We start from the raw sequence: 13492 nt of genomic DNA, 5'->3' as shown, positions 1-13492 counted from the left end.
GAAGAGCGGCTCCAGTAGAACTGCTCCTGCAAGAACAAACCAAAGAAACAAGCAGAACAGTGGATGCCACCGTAGGATGGGGGAGCAGGGGTGTGAGAGAGGGAGGCCGGGGAAGGACAAAACCTCCTTCTGGTTCTTCATCGCGCCCTCCTTGGCAGAGCTGACCTGATTGATGGTGTGCTCTGCCTCGTCTCGGCTTCGCTCTGCTTCCTGCTGATGTTCAGTGATGTTTGCTAAGGACTCTCGTAATTTCACCACTTCGGACAAGAGCTGGTCTCGCTCCTTAGTCACTTCTTCTTTGAACTTCAGTAAATCTCGGATACTAAAGGAGAAGAACACAAGAGTCAGACTAAACAGCCATCTGCCCACGAGGCCTCCTTATCATTCTCTGAGCTCATTTTCATGGGAAAGACTCTAGGTAAGTGGTTCTCAACCTTCCTAATGCCGCGACCCTTTAATACAGTTCCTCATGTTGTGGTGACTCCCAACCATGAAATTATTTTTATTGCTACTCCAGAACTGTAATTTTGCTACTGTTAATGAATTGTAATGTAAATATCTGTGTTTTCCAATGGTCTTAGGGTCATTCGACCCCCAAAGGGGCTGCGACCCACAGGTTGAGAACCACTGCTCTAGATCAGGGATGAACACTATTCAGGTGTGAAGGGGACAGATCTTCATGCCCTGACATGGGAGTTGTTTGTGAGTTGTTAATTTAAAAAGTGCCAATAATACCATGCACAATGTAGTCCTTTTTCTTATATTTATGAAATTACAGTATCCAGGGGAGGCAGGGGAGATTAGGTGAGTGGGAAGAGATTAATCATATAACTTATATTCATATATACATAACCTATGGACACTAGTGTGAAGGCCTGGGGTAGGAGATGTGGGCAGGCTAGAAGGGGATCAGTGAGGACATCTATAATGCTTTCAATAATAAAGATAAATTGGAAAAAAAATTTGATTAAAAAAATAAGGAAAAAAAACTGATGAATAAGTACTCAATATAAGTGATTAAATTTTTTATATTAAATTTATTGAAACAATAAAAAAATTAAAAAGTGTCTGTGTGTGTGTGTGTGTGTGTGTGTGTGTGTTTTATAAGGATTTAGACACCAACTATGGTAGTAGCTTATCTCTGAAAAGTGGAATTTAGTGTGGAAGAGTTGGGGAAATGAAGTGAAGATCACCCATATCTCTGTAGTATTTTGAATTTGTTACAATAAGACTATAATTGCTATTGTTAACTCTTGTAATTAACCCTAAGGAATTATGAATTTAGGAAACTATTGATTTCATATGTTCCCTGGAGGTCTATGATTATAGCTATAAAGTCTAAAGTAAAGACAAACAAGCAAATATAATAACACACACTGCCATTTTTCTATCCACTCGGCCACAGAGTACATTTTCTCCCAAAGAAATGCAACACATATCAAATGTTTCCAACAACAAAGTTTGGAAAATCATTCATGATGCCAGTATTTAGAGAGTATGTGATAATATTTGTTTATTTGAATTGTAAGCCAGTTACTTCCACATTTCAAAAACCATTACATATAATTTGTCATGACTTTCTGCAGAATTAGCATTTTGAAAGCAGAAAAACTATGTCTGATATGACTTGTGCAACAGAATTAGACTAAAGCAAGGGAGCCACTTTGGAGCTGAGAAAGCAGAGGCCCTTGCAGCTGACAGTCATCAAAGGACTTTTCCAAACAACAATAATCTGATGTTTTTTTACCAGCAGCTTTGATATAACATAAAACCACATTGAAACTCCTTTCCAGAAACAAAACCTCAAATCCTAAGGTTACTATGAAGAGAGAAACTACACCTGAGTGCACTATTGAAAATAAAATCTGGGCCAGTTTCTTCAATTTCCCTCCTTAACCAGGTGCCACTTCTCATTAAAATACCTCCTAACTCAGCGGTCTGCAAACTCAGTCCACAGAGCCAAATATCAACAGTACAATGATTAAAATTTCTTTTGAGAGCCAAAATTTTAAACTTAAACTGCTTCTAACACCACTTCTTCAAAACAGACTCACCCAAGCCATGGTATTTTGTGGAAGAGCCACACTCAAGGGGCCAAAGAGCCGCATGTGGCTCTCGAGCTGCAGTTTGCTTACCACAGTCCTAACTGAATCAGCTCCCTCACATTGCTCTACAGTAGCTGCTCTGATTATGTTTGACTTCCTTAATTAAAAAATATTAAATAATTTATATGATTAAATATTAAATATGATGGATACCGTATCTTATGTTTTTCTAGTCCCTCCCCCAATACCTACACTTAGAACTATTATCTATCCACATTGGATAAATGCATCTATCGATAGAAAGCATAAGAAATCTAGATGGAGAAACCAAGATGGCAGTGTAGGGTAGACACCTGAATGCAGCCTACCACAGCAAATTTGAATTTAGAACTGGAAAACAGGGGAAACATCGCCCTGAAGCACCGGACAGCTGCCTGAGAGGAGGCTCTACCATCTGGGAAGGAGAGAGAAGGCACACTGAACCTCAGGAACTGTGAAGGTACGGTGAACTGCGTGCGAAAAGGCCGCCACCCATCTTCGCTGCTGGCTTGCTTGTGGAGCACGGAGAGGGCGGGCCGGGTTCGCTACTGGCTTACTCCCTGTACATAGAGAGGGCAGACAGCTAATGCGCGGCTAGCTTTCTTGTTCGGGAGGAAAACAGAACCACCCTATTTCTCTGATAGATGGCCCCAGACAGGGAGAGGCCAGACTGTCAGGCAGTGGGCACAGATCTCTCGGAGGTGTATGAAGCCAGCGGCCATTACTGTGGGACTCAGAAACCAGACCCTCCTGGGGAGGGGCTGACCAAAGCTTGTCTGCATCACACCAAGACTCCGCCCCATCCAAGCGGAGCACAGAAGCCCTTCCAGTGGCTAGCTTTCTCGTTCGCCGCAAATAGGACTCTCCTAGGGAGGGACATACCAAAGAGGTGCTTGCACCTGCAACCAATCTTGCGGGATTCACCAAGGCTTGTCTGTGCCACCCAAAGACTCCGCCCCATCCAAGCAGAATACAGAAACCCTCTTAGCTGAGACACTTCTGGTCCTCATAGCCAATTGGCTTGGAGATCAACGCTTCCCAGTGATACCAACAACAAGCAAGGCTTAACAACAAGACTACACATACAGCCCGCAAAGGGCTACACCAAGACTGTCCACCTCAGGTAACTGGGAGGCTGACCCACTGAACCATATAGGACACCTTGGCACACAAAGCCACCCTACCAACTCAGGGAAGCTGAGAAAATGCCAAGACAAGGAAACAGATCACAAACAAAAGAAATGGAGAACAAGAAGCAACTGGATATAGAGTTCAAAACCACGCTTATAAGGTTTTTCAAGAATTTCCTAGAAAAGGCCGATAAAATAAATGAGACCTATGAGGATATGAAAAGGGATCAACTAGAAATAAAGAATACATTGTCTAAAATAAAAAATATTATACTGAGTCCTAAAAACAGAATGGAAGATCGCAAGAATCAAGTCAAAGATTTGGAACACAAAGAGCCAGAGGACACTCCTCCATAGAAGCAAGAAGATAAGAGAATCCAGAAAGTTGAAGATAGTGTAAGAAACCTCTGGGACAATTTCAAACAAACCAACATCAGAATTATGGGGGTCCAGAAGAAGAGAGAGAGCAAGATACCGAAAGAATACTGGAAGAAATAGTGACAGAAAACTTCCCCCACCTGGGGAAAGAAATAGACTTCCAAGTCCAGGAAGCGCACAAAACCCCAAACAAAAGGAATCCAAAGAGGACCACACTAAGACACATCATAATTAAAATTCCAAGAGCAAAAGACAAAGAGAGACTATTAAAAGCAGCAAGAGAAAAAAGCAGGGAGTTACCTATACAGGAGCACCCATAAGATTGTCAGCTGATTTCTCAACAGAAACCATGCAGGCCAGAAGGGAATGGCAAGAAATATTCAAGGTAATGAATAGCAAGAACCTACAGCCAAAAATACTCTACCCAGCAAAGCTATCACTCAGAATTGAAGGCCAGATAAAGAGCTTCACAAATAAAATAAAATAAAATAAAATAAAATAAAATAAAATAAAATAAAATAGCTAAAGGAGTTCATCACCACCAAACCAGAATTATATGAATTGCTGAAGGAAGAGGAAGAAGATAAAGATAAAAATTATGATCAACAAATACGTAACTATCAACAAGTGAAACTAAAAGCCAAGGGAATTAAAAAAACTGATGAACAATATTAACTGGTGAATATAATAGAATCAGAGGTATGGAAGGGAAATGGACTGATGATTCTTGGGGAAAAAGGGAGTAGGGGGTGCGGGAAGAGCCTGAACAAAAACTGTGCACCTATGGATGAGAACAATGGGGGGTGGGGAAAGAGCAGAGGGTGGGGTGGGAACCTGGTGGAGCAATTGGGGGAGGGGAGGAAAAGAGGAACATCTGTAATAATCTGAACAATAAAGATTTTAAAAATATTAAAAAATAAAAATATCAATTAAAAAAAAAATCTAGATGGCAGTTACATTTGGTTAAAGATGACTAAGAAAGTGCATGTTCATTCCTGAGTAATGCAAGGTTTTGCATGGCATGCACAGGGCTAGACCCCTGAAGGGAAGGTAAAGATGTCTTACATCAAGGGGTTCACAGCCTAATGGGTACAGAAGCACATGAACAACTAATTTCAATTCAATGTGATCAGTGCCATACTCGAGGTAGATGAAGATCCTATGGAAACTGTGGCTTTTCTGCTTGGTCATTGAGTCTGGGGATGGGAGGGAAATTGGAACAGAGATGCTGATGGCCATGAAGTTAAGAAAGTGTTTGAGATGGGTCTTGAAGGATGCATAGCTGTGTACTGGCTGGAGAAGGGAAGAATAACACACACTGCCATTTTTCTATCCATGCTAAGCATTCCTGGCATAGAAAACAACACGTTCAAAGGTGTGGAGGCAAGTAAGCACGGTGTTGCTGGACATGAATCGAGCCAGCCTAACCGGGGCACATCTATGAAGAGCCCAGAAAACATGTTCAAGATTTTGGGCTTTATCCTTTTGGAATGGATCGATTTTCAAAGGTGTTTATGCTGGGGATGGAATCATGCAGGTACATGTTTCAGCATCATAAACCTGGCAGGTGGCAGATGGTGAAGCGATATCTCCTTGAAGGCAGGGAAACCAGCTAGGAGTCTACTACCAAGTCCAGCAGGGGAAGGGAGGTCCAAACCAAGGCAGCAGCACTGGAGATAGCGGGGAGGAAAAGATTGAATCAACAAGACAAAGTTTTTGCCGAAACCGGTTTGGCTCAGTGGATAGAGCGTCGGTCTGCGGACTGAAAGGTCCCAGGTTCGATTCCGGTCAAGGGCATGTATTATACATTGGTTGCAGGCACATCCCCAGTAGGGGGTGTGCAAGAGGCAGCTGGTTGATGATTCTCTCTCATCAATGTTTCTAACTCTCTGTCCCTCTCTCTTCCTCCTTGTAAAAAATCAATAAAATATATTAAAAAAGAAAAAGAAAAACAAGACGAAGTTTTAAGGGAAGAAGCAGTGGCAAGGGTGAAGAATAACTCTGTTTTCTGGCCAAGAACCTGAGAAGCCAGAAGGATGGTGATGCCACTAATTGGAGAGAAGTGGGGTGGGGAGTGGTACATGGGAGGAGCTGGAAATTAGAGCCAAAAAGCAGCCAGTTCCTTCCACACACATTTGAAAGAAATAAACCTTTATTCATTTTGAAACTGTAGTACTGATTCCTATAGACCCAAAAGTTTAATATAATCATAAATTAGGAGTTTTGTACAGGGAGAAAGGCAGTATTAAAAAGAAAAAATAGCAATAGCCAGAAAACAATCTCTAGGAAACCAGAAAAAAAGAGAGAGTCTTATATCATGTTCAAAGTGACACCGGCAAACCGCAGGCTGTCTGCTGAAAGAGTTCTCTACAAAGGCAAATCCAAATATACGAAAAGGCTATGACCTACTTGCTATCCTGGTCCATTGTCAGGCCAGACCCTTGCTCGACTAGTTTGGTTAAGTTCACGATTTCCTCTTTCAGAGCAAGAATCGTCTCCTTCGCCTTCTGCTCTTTATCATAGGCCGCGTCCACCATCTTCCAGGCCTTTTCAATTTCCTAGGTGGGCCACAGGACATCAGTGAGAAAAATCAAACACCAGGTTCCAGATGCAAGGTGAACTGGGTAAACAGAATAATAAAACCACTCCCATCCAGTAGTCATTTATGGGGAAAGAAGATCATAGAGTATACATTGTGCTTTAAATTTGTACTGAGTGACTGAATTATTCAACATGAGCTAATCCATGCTGAACACCAGTTTTTAAGGGGGTACTGGAAAAGGGTATTTTTTTTTCTTGTGTTGGTGAGTGTGGCTACAAAACTCAGAATCTTCAAGGGTGACTATCATAGGAGGATGTTTCTGCTAAAAAATGTTAAGATAGAAAAGCTTATGTGCTTTCCAAGTCCAGATTTTTTAAGTAAACTTTATCACATAAGGAATGATCTTGGATCTAAGCCCTAACTGTGAAGCTCCTGATAGATTCTGAATTTTAAAAGATATATTTTGTCCTTAGGTTCCAAGAGGACTCCTAATGGCCATGTGAGCTTTAGAACAAGCCATAGCAAAGTGGTCTTTGCTGTGATCTAATTGTGCACAACGGCCTTGGTAATTCCCATTTCCAGAAACTCAAGCCCAGGCCTTTCCATCAAATAATTATAAAGAAAGAACAAAACCCACAGCAATGACTCATGTAGCTTTGGCTTCCCTACTATTATGAAATGCATGGTTGAATATTAACATAAATACTTAAAAGTGAACTACAGCCTTCAAATTAATGAACAAAGCACAGTAACTATTGCAACAGTCTTGATTTTTACCCTGCCACTTAATTTTCTTGCAAAATTTCACCCATTGGTATGTGAATTTTTTATGCAGGTAAGAACCTGTTGATTTAAGGCAAAAAAAATATTCCACTTTCATGTTGACAAGGAATAGAATGAGTGGTAGAAAGTATTTAATTTAATTAAATAAATTCATGCTATTATAACAGAAAGAGATGGCCCTTGGGTTACAATTCAGTGATTTAAGACAAAGTGTCACTTTATTGGGACATCTTTTTCGATAGCAACCATGTGTACTATTTTTAGCAAAACAAATGAAGAATATTTAAATGAAAATATGATTATATGAAGATTTGTCCAAATCAACTTCACTAATTAGATTTTAAGCAATTCATAACTTCCATTTCCACTTTTTAAATTTTCAATAAAAGGTGTGTGTGTTTTCATTATAAAATGAACTGGAGCCTTCTTTATGTTGATTTTTCAGCAAAGAAGGAAATGACAACGGCAAGAAAATAACACTTCAAAAAAAGTTGTTTCTAAGAAAACATGTCATATTTTGCACTAGTCTTGGAAATTTATTTGAAGTGGCTGACATTTAATATCATGACATCAAAAGAATTTCTTAAAAGTTTGTGAGGTTTTTTTTTCTCATCCCTAGGGTTTTCATTATAAATTAAGATGCCTTAACCTCTTATCACCCTAAAATCAACATGGAACATTTATGTTTTACCTTCAAAATAATGCAACACACTTTAGGATGGAAAAGAAAGTGTAAGATAAAGCCAGACCAAATCCCTGCTCTCCCACTTTGAGGAACTGGGAGGATCAAGGCAGAAGCAAAGAGATGCTAAGAGGAAATATGAACATTACTATTTGAGTATTTTCAGGCTACTATCTCCTAAAACAGTAAGAAACAAAAAAAAAAAAAAGTGGGAAAATGGAAATATCTTTACCAAGCTATCATTATGAGATATTTAATTACTCATCTTGTATCAAACAAGACATAGACATGCTAAGATCCCGAATATTGCTCTTACTTGCCTCTAATTCTTTTGGCTAGCCCAATATTTTTTCGAAACCAAGCCAGTGAAGTTTTACATTATTTTCTGAACAGTAAAACTCATCCAGCCTAAGTCTTTCCTCTGAAAATGAACATTATTCCCTAGGCTTAATGAATACATAAATCATGTAAATTTTACCTTAATAACTCATTTACTATCAGCCCAGAGCTGTCAATATGATGAAAAGATGATGTTTTAAATACAGGATGCATTTACATACAGGATGCAGCTCTCCACGGATCTCGTCTCTAGAAGATCACTGACCTTTTTCAAGGATGCGATGGTGGTCTGGTCATCCTGAGAGAGCTTCAGGGCAGTGGCGACCTTCGCGGAATTAACCACAATCTCCGCATTTAGTTCTCTGCATTTGGCCATCAGACGCTTTTCATTTTCATAAGACTTTTTCATGACAGCATGAAGCTTCTCATATTCAAGCCTAAATTTCTCCAGACTTTTGTCTCCTACAAGTTCATTGAGAACCACATGAAAATCCCTTTCGATTTCTTCAAATGCAGTTTCTTCCAGCACTGCTTTGTCACTCTTTTCCTGTATGGGCAGGGATGGGAATGAGCATTGCAACCTTTACTCCGTGATTATTCAAAAATTGCTGTGAATATCTATGAATAAAAGGCTTTCAGACAAGCCAATTAAAAAAGCCCTGACAGTTAGGACATTTAAGACTGAATATCGGGAAGGGAAAAACTATATGATGTTCATCCCCTGATGCTATTAAGATATACAAGGGTGGGCAAAAGTAGGTTTACATTTGTACGTACACAAAACACAGAGTTTATTCTTGTATTATTATTTATTAATTATTGTACTATTTATTTGTATAACAATTGTAAACCTACTTTTGCCCAACATCCCTGTATATAATATTTCCTACCATATGGTGTTGTTATGGATTGGATCAAAAAGGATAATTCATGCTCAACACTTAGCCAAGTGTCTGGCAAACCGTAGGCACTCAAAAAAATTTTTATAGCTGTTACAATATACAGCTGTACCAAACCCTGATCTGTTTTCATTTCATCCTACTTCTTGTTGCCCTCAGGATTGCAGAGGGAGTCCACAGCATGTTGCGTTCAAACATAGGAAAATTTAGTATAAATACCATGAAATCACACATACTCACAGGGAAACCCATAAGAAATATGCAATGAGTCTCCTACAAGATATTCCATCATTTTTATCCCTTAAGAAAATTAGGTCATCTCCACAAGTATACAGAAATGCTCCCTGTGCAATGTTCATGGGCCTTTTCCAAGATTATGTAGACAAGTTCTTATAACTATCAGCCCAGATACACAAATGTGATTCAAGCAAGTCTGGCTATGATTTAGATGAGAACCCAGGAGTAAGATTTATAAGATTTTATATATATATATATATATATATATATATATATATATATATGATTTATTATTTCCAGCGTATGGGTTGAATAGTGCCCCTGCCTCAAACACACACACACAAAGTTATGTTGAAGCTCTAACCCCAGTACTTTTTAATCTAACTCTATCTGTAAATAAAAGTCATTGCATATATAATTAGTTAGGTTGAGGTTATACTGGAGAAAGGTGTATCCTAACCCAGGTGTCCTTATAAAAGGAGGCTGAGTGGATTATAGCTCTGTGGGGTAATGGATGTTAACCAAATTTATTGTGGTAATCATTTTTCAGTATATACATGTATCAATCATTGTATTGTATACCCAAAACAAATATAATATTACATATCAGTTATATCTCAATCAAAACCAGTGGGTGGGGTGTGGATTTGGACACAGACACACACAGGAAAATGCCATGTGAAGACAGAGGCAGAGATTAGACTAATGCAGTGCCAAGCCAAGGCAACTCTACATATTTTTGGTTTTCAAAAACACTCGCACCCTTGATTCATTTCTAAAGATGGCATGCAAGCAAAACAGAGCCCACATCTTAAAACAGATTTCTGAGTTACGAGCATATCTATAACATTTCATGTAACAATGTTAAATTCAACAGAAGTTTTCTTCCTGACTAAAAGCAGATTATTGCAATTCCACAAAGGAGGAAAAAGCCATATTAAGGAAATATGGAGCTGCTGCTGCTCTGTGCTTTCCCCTTGTTGATGCTAAACATGAGCACACCCAAAAATTCATCATGGCAATGTTCTCAGCTCCATCCCTGTAAATGGTATTAATGTCAACACTTGATCACCAGCCTAATGATTTATTGGCAGACCAGGTTTTCCCTGCACACCTGGCCCTTAGCAAAGGAGTAGGGAAATATCGGAGAAAGAAAAGTTTTAAAGAAACTTGGATGAACAAAAGAAATGTGTTCAAATTTATATTTTTTAAATATACTATTAAGAGGAAAGCAAAAATTGTCTCTTGACTGTGACCAACAACCAGTTGGCATATAAAGCTATCTATTTTGGAAGCCTGGTTTCAACAGGAACTAATCAGAAAGGAACCGTGTTGCTCCTTCATTCAACACCTTTCAATTGAATGTTTACTATCTGCCAGACACTGTTCTATGTGCTGGGAATAGCAATTAGTGGGGAGAAGGAAAAGGGAAAGAGAGCCACAATGAAAAATGAGGCCAGAGTGGGAATTAAGACTTATGAAAGCAGAGGTGAGAAAAAGTTGGCTGAGATCAAGTGAGAAGAAAAATAGAAAGAATAAGGGGAGATAATGATAGGGAAAAAAAGACTGGGAAGTAATTATTTCATAATATTGGTATCTGGGGCTAATATATGGAAAATGAAGAAGAGTGAAATAAACCAATGACTAGTGGAGGGTGGAGGAAATACTCAAAAGCAAGGAAAAGGGAGACTTAGAAGGAACGGGAGGAGAAGATGGGAAGAAAAGAAATATGAATAAGTGTGAGTAGTGGGGAAAAGAAATGTGGCCCCAGCAGTATGGATATGAGAGAGACAAGAGGTGATGGAGCCCAGGCAGTAAGGAAGGTAGAGGGGATGAAAGAGATTGCATGATAAGGAGAGGGAACTCTTGGCCACGGAAGATGGAGTTTAGAAGGGGAGATTAGACATGGAGGACATGGCATGCTGAGGGGATGTGAATGGTGTAGAGGAGACATGGGAACCAATAGGGGTGGGAGTATGATGGTGGTGGTGACAGGAGCTGGGACCAGGGCTGGCCTCATGGGTTGCATAGGGCCCCTTGCTCAGACGGGCCTCATTTTACTACTTTACTGTCTCATCTTGAAATTCTTAATAAATTTTAACAAGGGGCTCTGAATGTTCATTTTTCATTGAGCCCCACAAATTCTGTAGCTGATACTGAATGAGACTGACCGTGTGATGGGTGAGATGGGAGAGAGCTCTGATAGGGCCACGAAGGATTCTGTAGGGCCTTGGTGGACGGGGACTATGCATGGCAAGTGATGACAGGGACCAGCCATCGAAGTTACAAATGAGGGTGCTAATGGGCAGACAGCTGTCTTTAGAGGGTTGCAGAGATTACCCCTCATCGGTGAGGCTGAAGATGGGGTGAGCTACAACGTTGGAGAGTGAATAAAGGCTACAAGATCATAACACAATGGCCAAGGATAACACAGGGCAGAGGTGATGGGTGATGAAGATGTGTCACATAAGGTGCTTAGTTAATAGGGAATCATGGTGTGACAGGTATACAAGAGTCAGTGAATAAGGGTGACAGGAGATATCTCCTAAGCCTTCTTGAAGGTCCCATCAGTCCGTGGGCCATCAATATATCTATTGTATATGTCTCTTTCTTGCGGCTCAAAATGTAGGAGTGGGTGCCAGTAGAGCATTTCCTTCCGGGCCTAGCACTGCGCCAATGTAATAGTTGGAGGTGGGGGTGAGAGGGGAGACAGAGGGGAGGGGAATCCACCCAATTGAAGGAGGGGCAGGAGGTCATGGGGCCAGAGCGAACTGGGCCAGGGGAGGGTGGGGTGAGGTTAGGATATTAATGGGGAAAATACTAGAATCCGTGGGTCTGACAGAGGTTAAGTGGACAGTAGGAGAGGAACGGGGTGGGGGGGGGGGGAAGAAGGGGGTGGAGAGAGAGGCGACGGAGAGGGGCGCTGCCTCCTGACCTCGGCCATCCTGACGCTCTCTGCGGGCAGCCTCCGAGGCTGCGGTGGAGGTCGCAGAAACCCGATGGGCTTTTGAGGAAAGGGCTGTGCACTGGCCCCAGCGTCTAAAACCGCGCCACGATATTTCTATTTCCGGCGGGGGGTGGGGGGGGCGGGCCGGGGGCAAGCGGCGCCCGCGGACGCCAGGGCGTCCTCCCGTCGCCTAGCAACCGCCACGCTCTCTCCAGGCGCCACGGAGTTTCGAAGGGGGAGGCGCCCCTGAGGCTCCCACGGGGGCCACGTGCTGCCTTGAAATATGCAAATCTCCCAGATGGGGCGGGGTCATGGAAATGAGGGGGCGGGGCCTCTGAGAAGCTGGGCGGAGTCCCAGGGTGTGCGGAGACGTTGGGAATTGCCAAGAGAAAAGGGAGGACGAGTGGCTGGAGACAACGGGGAAAGGGGACTGTGGAAGGGGCAGGGAGCCGGGCAGAGCAGAGCCCGAAGACTAGGGCTTGTGGGGACGTGGGGACCGGACGGTTCTGGATGGGGGAGGGCGGGCAGCCACCCTCTGCGACAGAGACTCTGTCTGGGGAACAAGAAATCATCTCAATTCGAGTCCATTCCACCCCTTAGGAAGCAGTTAGTGTGTGTAAAACACAGGCAGGAAAGGGGAAGAGAGAGAAACTACGGGCTCTGCCTCTAAAGAGTTTGGTCAATGGTGTGAGAAAAAAATAGGGTGCGGAGTTCAAGACACCCTGGGAAAACGTCTTTGAACCACATTGTGAAAATCTGCTCTTCTCTCAAGATATCTCTCTCTTTCTCTCTCTCTCTCTCTCTCTCTCTCTCTCTCTCTCTCTCTCTCTCTCTCTCTCTCTCCCTCCCTCCCTCCCTCCCTCCCTCTCTTTCTCTCTTCATAAATCATGAAAGACCCCTCTAGTTCTACTTTTTCCCCTTTACCCCCATCCTACCCTCATCCTTAGCCTCTTGGCATTCATGCTACTGTGCTGGGCTATGGAATTTGAAGTATGTATACCACTTTTATTAGTGCATTTGTGTTTGATAATGGTATCAGACTTTAGGAGTCATCTTATTTTCTACTTTTTTTTCACTCGACGTTCCTTTTCAGTATCTATCCCTGTTGCAGTGGGTGTTGTCATCCCAGTTCATTGCTTCTGATTGCTGCACAGGACCCTGTATTGGACACCCACACATTTCACCTCTATCTCCTAAGTGGAGGATACCAAGGCTGCCTCCGCATCTCTAATACCACCAACAAACAATGCAGCGATGATTGTCTGTGGTCCTTCATAGATCCATGTGCAAATTCCTCTGAAACATATACCTAGGAGTGAGCTTGTGACAGTCATAGGGAATGCACAGGGTCATAGCATTCACTTATGCAACTTGTCCTGCACAGAGACACCCAGCCAGGAGGCCGGTGGGGGCTGAAAAGCAGCCCCTGCTCTCTCTTCTGTAATGTGCCCTGCTGGAGGAAGATGTCTCC

General features: G+C 41.9%; 1 protein-coding gene across 1 annotated transcript in view; it reads right to left on the bottom strand.

The window, feature by feature from the left end:
- The window catches only part of CFAP58 (cilia and flagella associated protein 58), a gene marked incomplete at its 3' end in the record, with an annotated part of 88427 nt that extends 76207 nt beyond the window's left edge, over positions 1–12220 (bottom strand). Inside the window, exons 1-4 of the mRNA XM_084903540.1 lie at positions 12010–12220; positions 8204–8485; positions 6002–6150; positions 166–322 (exon numbers count right to left, since the gene is read on the bottom strand). Coding sequence (XP_084759666.1) covers positions 166–322; positions 6002–6150; positions 8204–8485; positions 12010–12018 — 597 coding nt within the window. The 5' untranslated portion in view covers positions 12019–12220. The remainder of the gene's footprint in view (positions 1–165; positions 323–6001; positions 6151–8203; positions 8486–12009) is intronic.
- Between the last annotated feature and the right edge of the window lie 1272 nt (positions 12221–13492).

The sequence above is a fragment of the Pipistrellus hanaki genome, assembly GCF_964339955.1.
Source record: "Pipistrellus hanaki genome assembly, chromosome: 14".
NCBI lineage: Eukaryota > Metazoa > Chordata > Mammalia > Chiroptera > Vespertilionidae > Pipistrellus > Pipistrellus hanaki.
Note: the sequence above shows the minus strand (reverse complement) of the source record. Positions and strands in the feature narration are given on the sequence as shown.